The sequence below is a fragment of the Pipistrellus kuhlii genome, unplaced genomic scaffold, assembly GCF_014108245.1.
Source record: "Pipistrellus kuhlii isolate mPipKuh1 unplaced genomic scaffold, mPipKuh1.p scaffold_m20_p_4, whole genome shotgun sequence".
Lineage (NCBI taxonomy): Eukaryota > Metazoa > Chordata > Mammalia > Chiroptera > Vespertilionidae > Pipistrellus > Pipistrellus kuhlii.
The window spans coordinates 10,202,438-10,223,502 of record NW_023425540.1 but is presented as its reverse complement, the minus strand read 5'-3'; the positions used below and the strand labels follow the sequence as shown (position 1 = coordinate 10,223,502).

General features: G+C 42.0%; 1 protein-coding gene across 4 annotated transcripts in view; it reads left to right on the top strand.

Moving 5' to 3' along the window:
- Positions 1–21,065, top strand: part of SEMA5A (semaphorin 5A) — a 368,047-nt gene that overhangs the window by 302,123 nt on the left and 44,859 nt on the right. For all 4 annotated transcript variants that reach the window (XM_036409220.2, XM_036409216.2, XM_045571872.1 and 1 more), the window contains 4 exons: positions 3,552–3,759; positions 10,899–11,016; positions 15,210–15,391; positions 18,545–18,688. In XM_036409220.2, the coding sequence (XP_036265113.1) occupies positions 3,552–3,759; positions 10,899–11,016; positions 15,210–15,391; positions 18,545–18,688 (652 nt within the window). The remainder of the gene's footprint in view (positions 1–3,551; positions 3,760–10,898; positions 11,017–15,209; positions 15,392–18,544; positions 18,689–21,065) is intronic.

Below are 21,065 nucleotides of genomic sequence, written 5' to 3'. Positions count from 1 at the left end.
GACCTTAAGCTCCATAGGGAGAGAAGAGGAGGGGGAGGGGAGGACAGGGGAAAGGAGGGGAGGGGAAGAGAGGAGAGGGGAGGGGAGGGGAGGAAGGGGAGGGGGCGGGAAGGAAGAATAGTATTCCTTGGAATTCTTTGAAATTTCTTGGTAATTTTGTGTTTCAAATTATCCATTTGTATGTAATAATATTGTGTGACATGATGGAAATGGTAACTAACACAAGGATGGTAATCATTGCAATATCTAAGTGTATCAAATCAACACATTGCACACCTAAACACACTGTACAAAATGTTATATGTCTATTATATCTTAATTTTAAATAATTCCTATATACTCACGATTAATCATTCTTTTTTTAAATATATTTTTTTACAGAAAGGAAGAGAGAGGGATAGAGAGTTAGAAACATCAATGAGAGAAACATCGATCAGCTGCCTCTTGCACACCCCCTAATGGGGATGTGTCCCCAACCAAGGTACTTGCCCAGGACCCTTCAGTCAACAGGCCAACACTCTATCCATTGAGCCAAACTGGTTTCGGCAGGATTAATCATTCTTTAAGGAAGTTGGGCACCTATTATGTGTCAGGCACCAGACCAGGCCCCTGAAATGGAAAGAACAAGATCCCATCCCCGCCCATGGGAGATGCCCCTTGTAGAAAGAGGAGTTAGTGGTGGAAAAATGCCCTGACTTGGGTGTTACGGGTACCACCGGAGGAAACTTGTGCCTGGAAGTGTGCGGAGGGGCCAGAGAAGACTGTCAGCCATCTGAACTATGATACCAGGACAGCAGGCTTCAGAGCAGGATGGCCACTTCAGGGAAGGACCTGCCTGTGCAGGGACCAGGGCATTTGCAGGCTCACTGTGCTGCTCGCGCCCCCTCGTGACCAGCACAGAGAGGTGAGAGGAAAGGGATTGGAAGGTGAAGAAACACACAGGCCTAGCAAGGCCCATGGATGACTCAGATGGAGCCTTGGCCTCATGCAGGTCTGAAGCAGGAGGCCGAATGGTCATGTGTGCCCTGATGGACACTCCAGACTCCGGGAGGGGAGCAGAGTGAGTATTCTGGAGACATCCAGAGAGAAAGGTGTTCTATGCTAAGGTGACAGTGTTCTGGCCATGGAGTGAGAGCAAAGTGCAGAAGGAGGAAGGAAAGGCTTCAAGGAGCCAAAAGAGCTTCATAGATGCTGTGGGGAAGGCAGTTCCACATGTGCTGACCCTGGGGCCACTGGAGGGAGGGGCTTCAGGAGGCTCCTCCTGGAGCAGATGCTTCAGGAGGAGGAGGAGACCCAGCAGAGGCAGAGGAGGGGGGCCACTTCTTAGTTCCACACTGAGCACCACTCTCTGAGGTGCTTCTAAGCCCCATGGTGTTGTCACATCCAGGGCAGCCAAGAAAACAGATCCCGGTGTGCAGAAATATGCTGGAAAGTTTTGATCTGCGATGGTTATTTCTTTGAAGTCATTTTATTAAAGATATTTTTAAATTTTTTTTACGTGCAATTGCTTAGGAGTTTGAAATGCATGTCAGTGTACTGACATTTGAACAATTATTTAGGCAGGTTTCTCAGAGTAATAATCTACCAAAAATACATGTGAAGCAGTAAGGGATCTTTGCTAAGCTGGTGCATAGGATTTAGTTCTCTAAGCTTTGTTTCCTGTGAAAATAGTGTAGTAAGAGACAGGAGATGAGGATTCACCTGCTGGACTCCCCTTTCTTTTGTCCCCTCTTCACCCCACGCCTCCATTTCTATAAAATGCTCTCTGTTGCCCCAAGTGTCTCTTATTTAAGCTCATAGGAACCTTGCTAGCACTGCCACCCAATCAGTGTTTTCTGATGTCCCTGTCGTTGATCCACAGGAGGCTGTCATCTCCCTCTGCCGTGAGGACCTCCTCTTGGGGTGCTGAGGCCGAAACATCGCTGCTCTCTCACCTCCTTGAAACACTCACTTTGTCCCGGTCATTGCCTCAATCCCCTGTGTTTATTCGTGTTTTGTGCTATGCCACCAGGAAGACCCTGAGTCAACGAAGGCGAATTCCCCTTCATTGACTGTGATTTCCAAGTCAAAATTAAGTTGAGTCATACACATTTTCTTCAACACTGAAATCTATGTGCTGTGTATGTCTTAAAATGTCTGCCTGCCTATTCCACAGACTGCCCCCTCCCTCTATTCTCCACCCCCCTCTCTTTCTCTCCTGCTCACAAACACAGACAACCCCCCCAAAAAAGACAGTTTTCATCATCCCAGCAGAGAGCAGAATTATGCTTTTGATGCTTGACCTTTCTCAAACACATTAACCAGCTAGCTTAAAATAGAATTAAGTAATAGTTTACTAATGGCGCATGCATTATTTTGTAGTCAGTTCATAATACATGTTCGAAGGAGACGTTTCAGATAGCCATTTTTGAATAAATTCAGGACAACATGTGTCTGCATAAGTATTTTTCCTTTAAATGTAAACATCTTTTCTCTGTAAAAGTAAACATCTCTGAGGACTGTCATGAAAACAAAAAAACTGGAAGCATTTCCTGTCCAGAGCCTTCCAAGATGGATGATTGACAGGAGGCCTTGGAGCCACAGGGTTAAGATTTACTTCTGGTTTTCGGTCGCTTCTTAGCCTCACTTTCTGTGAGCAGAATAAGAATGCTGGAAACCTTGGGCCCTGCTGGGTTTCACTCAGTCAGTGCCTTCAGGATGACTTGAGGAATGGATGGCATGTCAGGGAGGTGCTTCTAGAGGGTTGGGTTCATGCTCTGGGTTTGCAGGCTGATCGCAGGGGCCTAGCCCCAGGGACAATAGCTTGTGTTTTAAGTCTGTGTCCCTGACACATGGCTGAAAGGTCCTTCTTCTGTCCCTCACTGGCTGAAAGGCTCTTCTTCTGTGCCCCTCACAGCCAATCTGGGGAGTCTGGTCAGGGACACTCATCCTTGGGCTGTGATCATAAATAAGGAGCAGACACATGTGGTGAGCAGAAAAACTGCAGCTGGAACTGCAGGGGCCCTGTCGGCAATGGATGTTTATCCTACAGTTAGAAGACTTGGGGGAGCTGAGACCAAGAAAAGCATCCACAAGAAGAACATCGGAGCTAGAGAGGAAGGGGTTGATGTAAACTGGGAGGAAGGGGACAGAGCAGGGCAGGGTGGAAAAGGGGCAGCCTTCACTGTCCTGCGGATTTGCAGTTGCCCATGGCCTGCCATCTGCCTTCCTGCGGTGGCAAAGCCAGGTCCTCTGACACTGGAAATCCTAGATTGTCTCTTAGAATTTCTGCAGCCTGATGGTCCACAGGGGGTAGGGGGCTCCTTTGAGCTGCAGTAAGCGCTGGTCTCCAGACCTGCTGCAGGACGAGGCAGATGGTAGCTGCGCCTCCTTTTCCCTGGCTGCATGGTAGGTCTGCCTAGAGCTGTCAAGAGGCCTGGTGCCCAGACCACACCCAGTGCGGCTGATTGACTAGTCTGGGCAGGGGCCCCAGCAATGGCATTTTCAAAGCTCCTCAGACGATCCTCTGAGCCCGCTGACCTCCTGTCCTCCCTTCCCTGTGGCCTTTGCAGATTACGGCACCATTAAGAAGGTGCGGGCGCCGCTGACGGCGAGCTCGGGGAGCTGCGTGCTGGAAGAGATCGAGCTCTTCCCGGAGAGGCGGCGGGAGCCCGTCCGGAGCCTGCAGATCCTGCACAGCCAGAGCGTCCTGTTCGTGGGCCTGCGGGAGCACGTGGCCCGGATCCCGCTGAAGAGGTGCCCGTTCCACCGCACGCGCAGGTAGGGCAGCCCCAGGTGCATCCAGCACGCGATGCCCCGTGGCCATGCCCCAGGGAGAGGGCCCGGGAGCCAGAGGCCTTCACATGCCCTGGGGCTGGGTGGCAGCTGGGCCTAAAAGTCCCTGTGTCTTGACTCCCAGGATGCAAGAGGCTTTTGAAGAAAAGGGATTTACTGTGATGCACGTAACCCACCAGTGTCTGTGGAGAGGAGCCGTATTATTACCTTGGCAAGCAACGGTCAGCGCTGCAACAAATTATTCAGCGCCTTAGAGCACTCACTGATAATGCTGCTAGTCATTAGCGTTCATGCATTAATTTGGCATAAGTTTAATTTTATTTGTGTAATGCATGTGTGCCTATGTGTATGTGTATGTGTGTGTGTGTTTACACATTCTCTCTATATATGTTAGAATATATGTATCAGAGCAATATGAAGTATGTGTCCTCTTAACCCAAAGTTAATTCCCTCAAAGTGGCAATGGCACCCCCTTTCTGGGCAGTCCTCACGGTTCTGTCCTGGGCACTAGCTGTGTTGAGATGCTGTTCTGAGGTTCCAGATTTACCCAGCCTGCTGGGAGGAGGGAAAGAGAAGGGAATTTCTACAGGCTCGGGGAACCCATGTACCAACACACCTTCCTCACCGCCTCGGCCAGTCTGCTCACCCACCACATGGTACCCACTATTGACTCAGTGCCGTTTGAAACTCAGTTTGTGGAAACACAGGCCCGTGTGCTTGGGAAGCTGCAAGCTTCTGGTGCCCCATACCTTAGACCAGCCCTGGACTGTTGGAATGCTGCATAAATGCTCTGGCCCCTGATGCAGATTGGCTGTGGGGAAATCATAATCTTCACTGTCCATAGGGACCAGGGCTCTTTTCAATACCAGTCCCCAACACAGGGCATCAGGGCAGCCTTGGTTTAGATGTGGATGTTTAGATCTCACTCACAAGCACCATGCTCAGGTCATTGCTCCTCAAACCAGGCGCCCAGTGGCACTAGCTTTGGGTTCAGAGGCTGTGAGTGACATTATAGACCTGCACATGCTGTTTCTCGATCTGGTCACTACAGTATTTTACACCCCACTTTCTTACCTAGCATGCAAATTACTGTAGAATAAAATGGAATAATGTGCAGAGTAGAAAATGTAAAGCACTCTATAAAGTGTAGAAGGAAGGTTTTATGTACTGTAATATCTCCTTCTGGATGATTCTAGAAAATGAAGTCTGGACTACCATACTTTCCTTGGAAATAACAATGCTATTGCGAGCGTTAATACTGGATGGTGATATTTATTACCAACTATCTTTTATAGAGCACCTTTTCCCTAATATTAACCAATGATTGCTTAAAACTTGTTTGGATTTGTGTTCCCTGCCAGACTAATTTAAGCCAGGGATTATTCTGCTAGTTGCTGATGACTCAGTGACTCAGTGGGGGACAGGCAGGGAGAGGTGGGGTCTTGCTAACAGACATGTCACACATCAGAATGCATTAGAAGGGCGCCAGTCTTGCAGCTCCATCCCCATGAGCTCTGAGATCCAACATGGACTTCTTCGGGGGAGTGACCCAGATTACTGTGCACAAAGACACAGGCCTGTGCCGTATGTAAGGTGTTTCTGGCGCCAGAGTGGGAGTTCGTGGCTTGCAAAGCATGAGGCCCTTCGTCCTCTCATGGTGCTTGCCTTCAATGGACTTGGGTTCCCGGCGCTCAGCTCCATGTAGGTTAGGAAGCCAAGTCCTGCATCAGATCCCGGAAGCCAGGCCTCATTGCGCCCTCTAGCACCTCTCACATGACTGCCCTTCAAGTCTGGTCAGGAATCCACAGGAGCGGCTGCCACCAGGCACTGTGGCCAGGGAGCAGTTCACAGCTCCTCTTTCTGTCAAGAAAATTAAGGCCACTTGTCTGTCATCATCAGGCTCCTGCAGCGGGAAGATTTGCTGTTACATCCAGAGCTGTCTCCCTGCGGGTTACTCGTCCCCTCGCTCGGAGGAAAGCAGAGAGAGACTGACTTCACTGTAGATCGATGGGCTGTAGTCTCTGTGTGCCCACTCTCAGTAGGGGGTAGTTTGTGTCTGACCCTAGCAGTTCCACTTGAGAAAAGAAAATCTTCATTTTTAACTGAAGAGTTTCTTTGGATTCTTTTTAATGTTTCTCTGCTATCCTCCTATAGAAAGACAGAAAAATCTCCTGAGTGAAAATAACTGGGGAAAAGAATCAATTTTTAAGAAACTAATATCTATGTGACCAGATTTTCTTTATATGAATTATGTGGGGGAATTTTTTTCTTGACAAAGGCATTGTGGATTTTTCAGAAATATGCCTAGGGAATTATACAAAATAGGAACAGAATAACAATTGAGTAACAGGAGGTTACTGATCTCTTCTTTAAATAAACTTTCTGTAGTAGAATGTACCATATTAGCAACTCATTTTAGCTGCTACTAGAAACTCCATTTTATTAATGAATTTTGAAGTGTTTAGGAAGAAAACTTGAGCTTAAGTAATCATATTTCCATTTTTCATTTCTTAGAATACCTTTTCTTCAAAGGCAATGCATAGTTCGTTGAATGTGTATAAATGATAACAATTCATACAATTCCACAACTTTTATATGTTTGGCATCGTGCTGGATTTTATCACCACTTGATCATTTTATCATGCCAATCATATACCCTGAGTCATATATTATCTACATTTTTCAGATGAAGAAATAGTGGCTTCGATTTTTGGTGTCCTGCTCAAGGTCACATGGCTCTAGTGACATGAAGCCCAGGTTCAGAGCTGACAGTTGCTGCACCTGTGGCCTAGGCTTTGTCTTTGGTTCACTGCCTCTTCCTCTCTGCTATTTACTTCTTAAAATATATATATATATATATATATATATATATATATATGTTGTGTGTGTGTGTATATATATATATATATATATGTATATATATATAATTGATTTCAGAGAGGGAGAGAGGGAGAGAGAGAGAGAGAGAGAGAGAGAGAGAGAGAGAGAGAGAGAGAGAGAGAGAGAAATTAATGATGAGAAAGAATCACTGATCAGCTGTCTCCTGCATGCCCCCATTAGGGATTGAGCCTGCAGCCTGGGCAGGTACCCTGACCTGCTATTTACTTTATAACCTAATGAGAAAACCTTAGTTCTTGTGGAACAGTAAAACCCCTTTACAGAAAAGAGTAATGATATAAAACATTAGCCAAAAGATTGGAAACCCTTGGGCCTTAGGGGTTTGTTTTGTTTGTGCTTTATTATAAAAACTAACTGGGAAGAGGAGCAAAGCTGCAAACTGGAAGAATCATAGCCTATATGAGGACACAAGAGGACACAAGCCTTTTAAATTTTGCTTTATAAAACTGGTGTGTGTGTGTGTGTGTGTGTGTGTGTGTGTATGAAACCATTAAAATAACAAGCATGGCTCTATTGGAGAATGGGCTTCTAATCTTCCTTAATTCAGTCAACCTGTACTAGTTATCATTTAGTTAAAGAAATTAACATCTCATTATTAAGAAAATTAGTATGGAAATTAAGACATTTATTGCTTGAAAGGGGAACTTTTTAACGGTGGAGTTACTTGGTTGGCACTGTTATTAATTACATATTCTCTAAAGACTGCATCTACCTTCTGGGCGAAATATAGGCTTACAAAAAGAAATTGTAGGATCCCACAGAGTCCCCAGCAAAACAATCTTGGCCATTCAGGTATGAATCATCTAAGCATTCAGAAAGTCATTTTGACATGTACTCATTTTTCAAGTTATTCTCCCTTTCATGTGAATTTAATAATTTAATATTCAAATCTCCATGTCTTTAGTTTTTGTTTGTGTTGGCGTTGGTGTGGCCTCTAAAGACTGTCCATTTTCCTTAGTTAACTCATTGCTAGTATATTTATTGAACTTAATATGTGCCAAGCACCAAGACAGGCACTGAGTGGATAATGACAAATGAAGCAGTCCTGACCTTGTCATGGGGCTCAGAATCTAATGAGAAATTCTGGCATAAATAAAATCTCCAGAATATCTATTGTTACTTTGAGCCAACAGGCCTTCGAGTTACCTTAGAGTTTATCCCCAGCTCAATTTATCATTGCAGCTGATCTCCGATGGACTGCATGAGGACCTAATCTCTGAGCCTGACATCCCTGTCCAATTACTTTTACAGTTGACTTGGAATCACTCCCAGTGTTCCAGTTCCAAATTTCCAATAGTGAAGGAATGAATATGATATACGTATTCAGTCGATTATTTGCTCAGTGGCTTATTCTGAAGCCATTAAACGATGACTATGAAGACATCTGTGACGTGATAGTAATTGGAAAAAGGAACACATTATGTGTATGTCAACGTTACAGCTGTTTAAAAAGTAGAAGGGGGGAAGGCAAAGTACATTCATCACCATGCTCATATGATTGTGAAGAGCGCCTTGTAAAGGGATCTAAGGTGGGCTGGGGCTGGAACCCAGTGTCTTCCAGCCAAGTCACAGTAAATCCCTGCATCTGGGGGAGGCTGGAAAAGGAATGGAAAAAATGTGCAGAAGGTGCACTTGACTTGTGGATTCAGAAACAGAAGTCATGCTAATGCTCTGAAATAGGGAGAAAGGTGGGTGTTGTGGGGCCTGAAGCCTGGGGACAGTTCTCGCTAAAGAAAAGAATATCAAATTATAAGTGCAAAATGACTGGGTTTAATTGCAGTGCCTTAAAGGGCCTCACGAACTGAAGAAATAAAAACTTCAGGAAGTAAAGCTGCTTTGGCTTCATTGTAAATCCACCTGTGGCAATGATATAAACACATGTTTTGATCCAGGTGGACAATAAAAGCAAATAAAATATAAGTGCCATCTTATAGAGATGCCATGGGCTGCCCCTGCCTCTACTATGCCCTCTATTTCCCTACAATCATGATTGGGTTGCTTTAATTATTTTTCTTTTCCTCTTTGGCCAAAATGTTAATGCATTTTTATATTATTTATATTACTGAATCATATGTTATTATAGATTGTTATTACAATGGAGCATAAAAATATCCCATAGTTCTTCCCTTAGCTCTCCTTAGCTCTGCGTTAGGCAGCCAGCAGTTTTGCTCAGCTTCCTAAGGAGCAGGGCACATGTACAAGAGCATTTGACTTTGTTTTCCTGTGTGTGTTTTTTGTTGTTGTTTCTTTTTTGCAACTAGCTGTGGTACAATATTTATTGCTTAATTGTTTAATGTTTGTTCCCCTTTATTAAAAGGTAAGTTCTGTAGGTACAGTGACTATGCCTGTTTTTGCCTTCAAAGTCTAGTTCTTTCCTAGCAAGTGCTCTGAAGTATGGGCTGAATGAATGAATCACTGAAAACACTTTTAACATCCCGTCCTTAATAAACGCATTTTGTTAATGTGGCAAAAATGCTTAACACCAAAAATAAACCATTACAATAGTAGTATGACAAAAGTAATCCAGAGAAAGTTATCCATACTTAATCTACAATAATATGCGAAGGGATCATATTCATTAATTAGATCCAGTTTTTCAGAAATACAGTGAAAAGATTTTAATGAATATACCCATTTCCTCTTACTCAGATTAGCAAACAGCAAAACTGCCACTCATCAGAAAGTTCTATTTAGGTTATGATGTCAGATCATTGTCACTGTCCCACCTCAGCTTTGTCCAATTCTGACAAGCACCAATTTTAATCATTTCTGTTTGAACTTTTTAGGTGGTTAATAAATAATAATTGTATAGTAAGTTAAATAATGATTTCATAACTTTGTTGATTGATTTATTGCCTTTAGACATATCTTAACCCAACCATGGGATTTTGTCTTTCTCTGCTTCAACTTCTTTTTAAAGTGCGAATAAATGTAGTAATTAATTGAGATATTATATGTATAAGTTCTATGAGTATTAAATGAGCTATAGAGGTAAGGTTCTTATAACTGCTTTAAATGTAGTTAATATATTTGCTGTATTAGAGTTATTTTATAGCATTAATATTAACCACATTATTATTTGTACTACCTGTATAACATTCTCCCTTAACTCTATAAAGAAATTAGACTTCCGTGCTGTATTCACCTTGCTTTCCTCACACCCATTTTTTTCCATATCTGACCTCTTGGTCCCTTCAGAAAGAAAATGCCCAGGTGTTTAATGCCCTGCTTGCCTGTGGGGTGATCTTCCCAAAAGTTTGGCTCTATCACTATTATCTCTGTTGGCTTCCTCCATCTCCACATTGACCTTCTATTGTATTTCTAACATAGGAGCCCAAATCTCCACCCATAATGCCCAGGTGGTGCATGAACTCCGTCATTGGAGCACAGCTAAAATAAAATATACATTGTCTACAATACTTCTGAATAATATGTAGAATATTGTAGACAGCTATATTTTGTATACATTTTAAGCCATAGTACTGAACAGGAAGACATACTCATTAAATTTGAACTAACCACATTGCAAGGTTTGGGGTGTATTTGCTTGTCCTTGGGCCAATTTTATAAATTTTGTGTCTGTTTTCTTCGTTGTTTCATCAATACTTCCCTTGTTGGAGTTCTTTAGGTGTCTAAATGATATAAAAACCTGTTATACCACAATTGCTGTTCAACAAATAATACCTTTTACTAAAGTGTTGATAATAGTGATGATGATAAAGATAGTAATGGTGATGATGATTATGGTGATCATAAAAATGATAACAATAATACCTCCCTATAAAAGTTGTTCGTGTCTAAATGGGATAATTTGACATATCACAGTAGGTTTTCAACAAAGAATACGTATTATTAAGGGGATGCTGGTGGTGGTGGTGGTAATGGTGGTGGTGGTGATAACAACAACGAGTGTTTTTGAGCATTGCAAAATTCCAGCTTTAGCTCTGTTGATAATACCAAAAGACTCACGTTGGTGCACATAGTCATTTAGTTGTCTGCCCTCTATCTTAGAAAAAAAAAATAGGTGTTTCAATGAAAATCAGTTATTTAATTTTAGTTGGATACTTGCAAGTGAGTACAGATAGCTATGTTCTCTCCTATGCAGACTGAAACTTAGTTTTGCATAACTAGTTCCCATGTCAAGTTAGAAGAGTTTGGCTTGCCTTAGTCTGCATCTTTGTTTAGTTGAGCTGCCTCTCTGTTGATCCTTGGGTGTGTGTTTGCAGTGCCTGCATCGGGGCCCAGGACCCTTACTGTGGCTGGGATGTGGTGATGAAGAAGTGCACCAGCCTGGAGGAGAGCCTGAGCATGACTCAGTGGGAGCAGCCGCTCTCCACCTGTCCTGTAAGTGTCTGCGCTCTCGGGCCTCTGAGCACCCTGTCCTCAGTCACCCCGCTGTCCTCAGTCACTAACCAGCCCTTTAAGAACGTCCATGCGTTTTTATCTTAGAACATTTCCTGCACCCCCGTCTGTGCTCTCTTAACTTACTCAGCTCTTCCCTTGCACGGCCACCACGTGGACACCTACATAAGCTTTTTGTCTGTAGAGGAAACAGTGCTGGTTTGAAGAATGGGTGTAATATATCTGTTTTAGTCTTGGATTTTTATCTACGGAGTTTGGTGTGAACCATTGTGCCCTTTGTAGCATTAATAAAATAGTACCTTCCACACCCATCAATTTCCCTGGGGAGCCATAGTTCCAGAAGCCAAGATAAGTAGAGCTTTTAAAAGAATGAACTAAAGGCAATTACCATGGAGCCCCATGTGGGACAGTCTTGTAGATCCTGCTCAGGGTCACAGCAAGGTCTGGGAGAGACAGCCTAATGTACATTCCCACAGTGAATTCTGCAGAATGAAGAGCAGCTCACTTGCATTTGGAGTCAGACTCTGAATCCAAGAAAACCGTTTCCACATTTTCTGTTGCCAATATACTTATTTGAGTCCTCACTTCTAAGAACCAGCTGTTTTGTTTTTTTTAATTTATATTTTATCTCTCTCTCAAGGAATATGATTAACAGCTATTAGCTTCCACACATTTGCAAATTTATTAAGTTACTTTGCTGTCATGTAACTACTGTTCTTTGTGACTGTCAGCTCTGGCTGGCATTCTGCTGTGAGACAGGGCTGAGAAGGGAAGCTCCACATCCATTATTTGAAATCTGTGCTGTTGCTTCAATACAGAACTGCCTGAGGCATGTGAACTTTGGGTCTGCATTCTGTCAAGGAGCTTGCTAATTCTCTTATCTAAACCCATGTGCATTAAGGCTGTCCTTCCATTTGTAAGTGGGAAAACAGAGTGACGTGTCGAAGGCCAGCGCTATGAAAACCAGTGTCCTTCCCCAAGTGATGGCACCAGATGAATGTATAACCTCATCTGGCTACAAGCAAATCTTTGCAAGGGGGTTAGCTGATAATCCTTTGAGTGATAGCTTCAGATCTCTGATGTGAGAAGCAAATTTGTCTGCAGTGTTTCTTGAAATAAGTCCCTTTTCATTTCTGAACAACTCTCAAGAAGCACAATGGTGTTCACATTCTTTTTTTTTTTTTTTTTTAATCCTCACTGAGGTTATGTTTTTATTGATTTGAGAAAGAGAGAAAGGGAGGGAGAGAGAGAGAGAAACATCAATGTGAGGCAAAAACATTGATCTATTGCTTCCCATAAGCACCACCATCAGGCATCAAACTTGCAACCTAGCTAGGTATCCTGACAAGGAGTTAAACCCGGACCTTCTGGTGCTTGAGACGGTGCTCCAAGCAACTGAGCCAACCAGTCAGGGCCAGAGAAAACCACATGGATTCTCTGAAATGTCATTCTAATGTACTGTGTGCACTTTAGAAGAGTCAGCACCCCTTCTTCTGGATATTTGACCTTGACATTTTAATGATAGATAGCAATTCTTGTTGTTTTTAATCCTGACCACAGGATATTTTTTCCATTGATTTTTCTTTTTCTTTTTCTTTTTTATTTTTTTTTTATTTTAGGGAGACAGAAGGGAGGGGGAGAGACAGAAAGAGAAACTGACATGAGAGAGACAAATCAATTGGTTGCCTCCCAAATTGGGGCCAGGGATCGAGCCTGCCACCGAGGTATATGCCCTTGACCAGAATCAAACACATATTCTACAGTCTGAGGGCCAATGCTCTAATCACTGAGCAGAACTGGCAAGGGCAATAGCAGTTCTTCTTAAATGATGAGGCCATAGGTGTGGGACCCATAGTTGTTTTATTAAATATCTGAGGCAATATCTGAGGCATGCTTACCTATGTAATGGGAAATACACATGCTGCTACTTGGTTTATGACAAATATGTGTCCGGTATATTTCTACAGTAGGAAATCAGAGATGAGCCCAGCTGGTGTGGCTCAGTAGTTGTATGTCCACTCATGAACCAGATCATATTTCCATTCCCAATCAGGTCAGATGCCTGGGTTGTGAGCTTGATATCCCCAGTAGGGGGAGTGCAGGAGGCAGCCTATCAATGATTCTCTCTCATCATTTATGTTTTTTTCTCTCTCTCTCTCTCTCTCTCTCTCTCTCCCTCCCTCCCTCCCTCCCTCCCTCTCCCTTCCTCTGAAATCAATTGAAAATAACAACATAAAAAGAAATAGAGTTAACCCAATATTTAAGAAATGACTAGAGGGTTGTTACTAAAGTTGTCAGTGCTACTTGAGAGGAACATTTTTGTTATAAACTCAGGAAAGGAGGAGGGTGATGTGGATCTACCCTGGTGTTAGAGCTATCCCTCTACCTTCTCTGCTGTAAAATTATACTTGAGATGTAATCACCCATTCACTGTCCAGAAAACATGTAACAAGGTCCCCCTTTTTTTTTTTTTTTTCCTTGTTTGAGGTGATTTTCTTATACAATATCATCCCTATCATCTCACCCTATATAATATTTTATATTCAAGATACACTTTTAATAAGTTAACAATATGGAAAGCATCTAACAACAGAGAACAAATTATGTCATTGAACAATAATCAGGAAATAAAACAACATATTTTCTCATATATGAAGGCTACCATGTAGAAAATGAGAAGCTTTGAATATCCCAACTACTATTTTAATTATGTATTCTTTTCTAACAATCTGTTTCTTAGAGAGAAATGAACTAGATGAAAATTATTAACATTTTTTTAGAGCAGTCTTAGAGCGGTATTTTGAAAGTCTATTGAAATGTAATTTGCTTCTATGTTATTTTTTAGTTTTGACTGAAATGGAAAAAAAGCTTAATTTTACTCACCAAATCTACCATATTTCATCATTTCTGATATGTCATTGGTCTTGAAGTATGCCTCTATTTTATAAGGGGAAAAATGCTTCTATGGATTGCAAGATGACAACTGATTTCAGAGATGTAAACATACATATTATAATCAGCAAAGTACATTTCTTTGTTTATCTACATATATTTAGCAAAAAAAAAATTAAGCTTTATAAGCTGAGGGATTTTTAAATGAGACCAGCACATCTAATATCCAGTTGAATAGTGAGAGGTCCTATTCCGTGGAGCTCAAGATTAGAGGGGTGATGAATGTGCTGAGATTGAAACCACACCTTCGGGGCCACCTTGTAAGTCTTCTCGAATGTTGGACAAACAGCTGAGGTAGTTTTCCAGCCACACCTCAGGCATAGGCTGCCATTTGCTGCTTAGAACCTCTGCTCTCCAGAGAGTTCAAGTTGCCAATGGGACCCTAGAACCTTTCCAGGCACTTAGCAACTTAAGACCCATTTTCCATCTCACAGTCCCTATTAAAAATGTTAATAGATTTCTGTTATGCAGGACAGAGGGCAATAATTGACTGACTATTGACTAAAGTTCTATTTGTATATGTAAATGTTATTAAAACATTGTTCCCAGTTTAATGGGTTTGAAGTGCTTAGAGCAAGATCTAAATCCATCGTATTTAGCATGATTTGAAAAATATGTATATGTATCCTGCATGGGCTGCAATGTTGCCTAATAAGAATCTACCTGGACTTTATGTGTGCATACTGTCCCCATCCTTTGTGCCTCCTGGGGAGAGGAGGCATCCATGCCAGGGTTGTGTGGGCACTAGAAGCCATGCCCTTGAACAGGCTATGCCCCAGCTGGGGAGGGGAGGGCACTAATCTATATAAAAATGCAACAGAATTGTACATCTGTGGTTTTTCACCGTACTTCTTCTTGTTCTTTGGTCTTCTCACATTAGTGGATAATTCTGCCATCATATGATGGTCAATTCTGCCATCATATGATGGCACCCTGCAAATTCCCTCCCCTCCTCCTGCTCCTTCTCTCTCTTCTTTTCCTCCTACATTGCCTTCTTTTCCTTTTCTGCCTTCTTTTCCTCCCCCACTGTCTCCACCATTATCCTCACCAATGACTTCTTATGCTTTACTCTGAATTAGTCAAGCCCCCCCCCCTTCATCCATTTTTATTATAATATAAAATATTCTAAGTCAGTTCTGATTGTCTTGTGAGAGTCATTTTATTTTCTCTTTATGTTTGCAGCCTTAACCCTTTCTGACATCCTTCTTGTATCTGCTCCCTAGACGAGGAACCTCACTGTGGATGGGCACTTTGGTTCGTGGTCCCCATGGACTCCTTGCACGCACACGGATGGCAGCGCCGTGGGAACCTGCCTCTGTCGCACCCGCGCTTGTGACAGCCCGGCCCCCCAGTGTGGCGGCTGGCAGTGCACAGGCCCCCGCATGGAGATCACCAACTGCTCCAGGTGCGTGGCTCCCAGCACTCAGGCCTGTTTTCACGTGTGTAGTCTTGACTGCAGAGGAGTTTGGGAAACCATTCATAATATGTAACTTCCGGCCTCAAGAGAAAGGCAGAAAAAGACAGAGACACCTACCACGTCAAAACTGCATTTTCTATGGAAGGAGATTCTAAACTCTAGAGTAGATTATAAATCTGATCCTGTTCTTATGTCCCTCATTAGATTAAGAAAAACATTGCTCATAGGCACAATATTATCAGCTTCTTTAAGGAAAACATTCATGTCAATGACAGTCAATGACAGTCTTGTTGTCCCTTATTAGACAACACTGCCAGGCTCCTTTGTTGTGTGCTGGCCAATCCACGTGGCTCTTCACAACTGTCTCTTTCTGTTGACAGCATCAGTGACCCCCAGTGGTTAAAAGGAAGAGATGTAGGTCCCGCCCTTCTGACTTTGCTAATAGGTGGTTAGTAAAGATGAAAGCAAGACTCAGATTAAATGTAGGCAGACACTCGAAACTGTGACATAGCTGTTCTTGTAAACATGGGGCCCCAGGTCCCTGTCCCTTAGGCCTACTGACATGAACACCTAGGAGAGGTTCACACAATGCAGATGTGATGCTCTGGGAGCTGGTCAGCCAACCTCCTAGGCCAGTGGTCGTCAAACTCGTTAGTCAACAGAGCCAAAGGTCAACAGTACAATCATCGAAATTTCTTTTGAGAGCCAATTTTTTTAAACTTCTTCTAACGCCACTTCTTTAAATTAGACTCGTGCAGGCTGTGGTATTTTGTGGAAGAGCCACACTCCAGGGGCCAAAGAGCCACATGTGGCTCTTTAGCTGCAGTTTGCCAACCACAGTCCTAGGGGAACCAGGGGAGGCACCCTCTGTTATTATGGATATTGCACATTTTGACTAATAATTACTTCACATTGAGAAATGAGATTTTATTGGAATTCCATTTCTTAATGCCACTGTTTTTAATTCCCAATTATTGTTCCAATTCAGGCAACCCCTTTATTGAATCAGACAGGGCTTTACACCAATTCCATCTTTCTGTGTTATTTTTCTAGTTCTAAGTTTGGATGGATCTTTCTTACATAAGTGGTTGGGAATGTAATGCCAACACTGTCACTCACTTCCCTGGGTTTTTTCAAACTTATCTATAATACCAAAATCATGATAAGCTAACATCAAATACTTTTGTAATATCCTGTATTAGTTAAGAAACTGTTTATGCTGGTCTTTGATTTTGTTGGAAGTAAAACATTGGAAACCACCTAATTTGCAAATCAAATTTTTTGTTATTCAGTACAGTCAAATACTTTTCAATTTGTGCAAAGTATACCAAAGAACCTTTAAGACGACCATTCAAATGATCCTAAATTCAATCTGTTATTCTTATGTATAGACACCTTATTTAACCCAACACACTCAAAAAGTGTTTGAAAATTTGAAATGTTGTTAATTTAATACAATTTACAATTATAATATTTTTGGTTATATGCTTTATCTTATCACATCATTTAAATATGTTTTCTCAATACCTTGGAGCAGCAGGACTAAAGACATTCAATTTATGAAAAGAAATCCACAATATAAATTAATTAGCTAAGCCAGACTTTTATATCAAACCAGGGCCACGTCAGATTGGAAAAATATGGTTTTATTTTTATCATTAAAATGAACATTTGAATGTGCATCCTTATGCCATTATATCACTTCTGAATTCTAATTCTTCTCAGGGAGAAAGAGAAGGGATTGATTGAAAGAGAAAGGGGGCAAGAAAGAGAAAGATGATTAATTGATTAAGAAATATAACTAGGTAATAAAAATGTTGGAGGTCAAGGGTAAGCCCCAAGTCTTGACAGGCATTTGTCCTCTAAATGCACTAAGTCTCAGCAGCCTTCCAGTTGTCTAACCTATACCTTCCCTTATGGAACTTTAGGAGAAAACCCCTGTTTGTCCTCAGAGTCAGGAGTACCACTGTGGCAGGATATTTGTATTCAGGACCAATAAAGGACTTAATTATTCTCGGGGGAAATCCATAGTTGGGGTGACCCTTGATGGGTTAGATGACCCTTGGTGGGTTAGATCCTCTCAGATAGCTATAGCCAACAAGCCTCTCAGCAGCTAGAAGGCAAGCTCAGTCCTCAGGACACATGTGTGGAATCCATCCTCTGCTCTGTGGCAGTAGCTGAGAGATAGAAGAAGTCATATCCAAGTCAAAAGGTTCTCTGCTCTGTAGTATATATGAGCTCCCTGCTCTGTAAGATTCAATACTGGGTAACCTGGAGACCTGCTCAAGCAGCTTGATCCATTGAGTGGGTTCCTAAGCTTCTGCTTAGTGTTTTGTTGTTGCAGTTTGATTTTCTTTTACAGCTGTACTCAATTATCGCCTCTGTCCCCGGCACCTATGGCACCATGACCACAGCAGAATTTTATATTTTATAAAAGCGGTTCATTTTATTTTTATCTTTTACTATCTGTACCTTATTGCCTATCCATATATAAATAACAAATTTAGATAAACACAGTTTGCAGTCTTTATATTCTACATCTTTGTCAAATTATAAGAAAATAGCCAAGAATCCGAATTTAAAATATCCTTCATTCATTTTTAATAAAGTTTGTTTTAAAACTCTAGATGTTACTATGTCCTATATCAATATGAGTGCTACCAAGAGAATTACTGATTTTCATTGATTTTAAAAGTAAGCATTATGTGTAGATTTAGATCATTGTTTTGTTTATATGTGTACTTTAAATTAAAACTAAAATAGTACAAGTCAAGTGAAAGTATACATTCTAGAGTTAGGGGGATTCATCTCTAATTGCTTTTCAATGAATTAACATTGCTTATTAGATTTACATTTTCAAAATGAATGTTTCTTAATAGTTTCTAATATAGCCCATTTTGAATTCTTTATAGTGCACTTAAAATGTCACTCTTAAATTTCCTACCCGGACTCTGACATCAGATACCAGGGAGAAAAATCTCACAGTAACAGATCCCTAGGATGCATGGTCCTAGTTCCCTTTCTCTTCACACACGTTATCGGTGGTCCACGTAGGGAAGCACCTTTATTGGGAGGTGGGTGTAGACGAGGGATGGACTCTGAGCCAGTGTGACTCAGTGACTGCATTGCTTCCTCCCCCAGGAATGGAGGCTGGACCCCCTGGACCTCCTGGTCTCCCTGCAGCACCACCTGTGGGATCGGCTTCCAGGTGCGCCAGCGGTCCTGCAGCAACCCCACGCCCCGGCACGGGGGCAGGGTGTGCGTGGGACAGAACCGGGAGGAAAGGTATGTACCGCTCTGCCCAGCATTGCCATCCTCCCACTTTCTGTCATTCCAGTGCGGTCGGTTCCCTGCGGTTTTATTTCTGGATCCAACTTAGCTTATCTGTGGCAACCCTTTCTGTTGAGTTGAACTGTCCTCTTTTCCTGACTCCTTAAACTTTGACCAAAGCCTCGTGTTGACAGCTTCCCTGGGCTGCTGTGGTCCCTGTGTGGTCCTCTTAACTGAGCAGTTCCCAATGGACTGGAGCTCCAGGCACAGTGGGCAACCTGCCCCTGTCTGTGGAGCTCAGCAAGTGTGTTTGCTGGAGAAAGCTTGTGTTTGTTGGAATCTAGCTGTCCCAGTCTCAAAACCTCCAGTTCCGTGTAAGAGCAAAGGCGGTCCTGGGTCCAGATGTGCTGGCCAGATGAAGTGAGGGTCTCCATCAGAACTACACTAAGTAGCTGGAGCATAGGTGGGAACCTAGAGAAGGTTTTGGTTATATCTATAACTAGTACACACTCTTCTATTACCAGACACCCTCGGTTCAGCTACGGTAGGACCCAGGGTGGGGCAATCTGTCCCGTGTGTATTTTAAGCTTTCAGCACGTCCTAGGGACAGTTCAGTTCAGTCTTGCATTTAACAGTTTGTTGGTTTTTATAGAATCAGACATTTTATTCTGGCCTCATAAAATCTACAGTTGTGGTATTTCACTCTCTCTTGCATATTTAAAGTACATTTCCATTTATGGTCGTTGGAGAATATCCAAGTAGGTAATTTTCACATCACTTTCGGGGTTCTTATTCTGCCACACTCCCATAAACTTATTGTATTAGTCCCATGTGAAAGAAAATGACTTTCAATACCTTTTAATTAAAATGTGATAAGGCTTGGATCTTGTGATATGGATTCACTGGGAGCCTCATAAAATACCGTGTGCAGACATTTGTAATGTGGTAAATATTTATATAGACAATGTAATATTTATATATTATACTTACACATAGTCTTGCCATACAGATAATCCTCTACTATGTATTTATTACAATCTCAAAACAACCAGACAATATCATTTTTTTCTTTCTTCACCGTGTTCCTAAATTACCAATTAAGATTTTATTCCTTTCAACTCTGAGGCACATGAAAGCTGATTTTTGCAGTGCAGGGTGGTCATTTTTTAAGTAGTTGCCCCAAGATAGTCTCAAGAAAGTATATCATTTCTGAGCTAATATTAGTTGGTAAGAAAGCTGATTATGGGAGAGCGGTCTCCCTGCTATTTCTAAGCCTTGTAAGATTTAATTTTGGTTGGTAGTAAGCCAGTCAGAGAAAGACAAATACCCTATGATCTCACATATATGTGGAATCTAATGAAAAAAAAAATAACCTGACAAACAAAAATAGAAACAGAGGTATGAATATTTGGAATAGAATGACAGCTGTCAGAGGGAAGAGTGGTTGGGGGATTGGGTGAAAGAAGATGAAGGGATTAAGCAAAACACACACACGCACACACACACACACACACACAACAGGACACATAGACATAGACAACAGTATGGTGACAGCCAGAGGGAAAAGGGGGTTGGAGGGTGAGTGGAGGTGGGTAAAGAGGAAAAATATGGGGCAAGGGGTAAATGATACAGTGTTCAGATGATGTTTTATTGAGTTGTACACTTGAAACCTGTATGGTTATGTGAACCAATGTCACCCCAATAAATTCCTTTTTAAAATGCTATACATTGTCATAGAACACAGCCCACTCAGGCAAAACCACCTTCACCTGTGAGGAGCTGCTCTTAGAATCCCAGCACCTCTACACATCCCACACCTGTGGTCACCTTTCCCGGGCTGAGCACCCAGGAAGCATTGAGCTGTTTAGCTCTGGTAAACATATATGTATGTTCAGTACTCATTTAGGATTGTTCTTAAAGCTATGTTTTTAGGAAAAGATCAGAATGGCTAGTGTTTGGAGGACTTGCATTCAAATGTTCTTTCTTTCTTTTTTTTTTTTTTTAACAGAAGAAATGCTCATTTGGGCTAAATAAACATTTGGTTAATGGAGGAAATTTGGATTTATGTAATAAATGGATGGATGTTAAGAACAGGGACTATGTAAGATTTTTATAAAACTGAAGCCTTTCTATTGAATAGCCTTAGTGGCTTGGCAAGAGGTTAATGAAAACCAGAAAAACCAAGAACATGATATTTCTTCCTTGGTCTCCACAAGCAAATAATTCTTAGATTTGCCATGTTCTGTGGCAGGTTGGAGGTCACCTAAGTAATATAAAGGAATACCACCCATTACAGACATTTTAGAGGTAAACTGAAGATTAAAGGAAACCTGGTCTCCATTGGAAGGAACAAAAGGCCAAGGAATAAGCATCCACTACCATTAACACAATG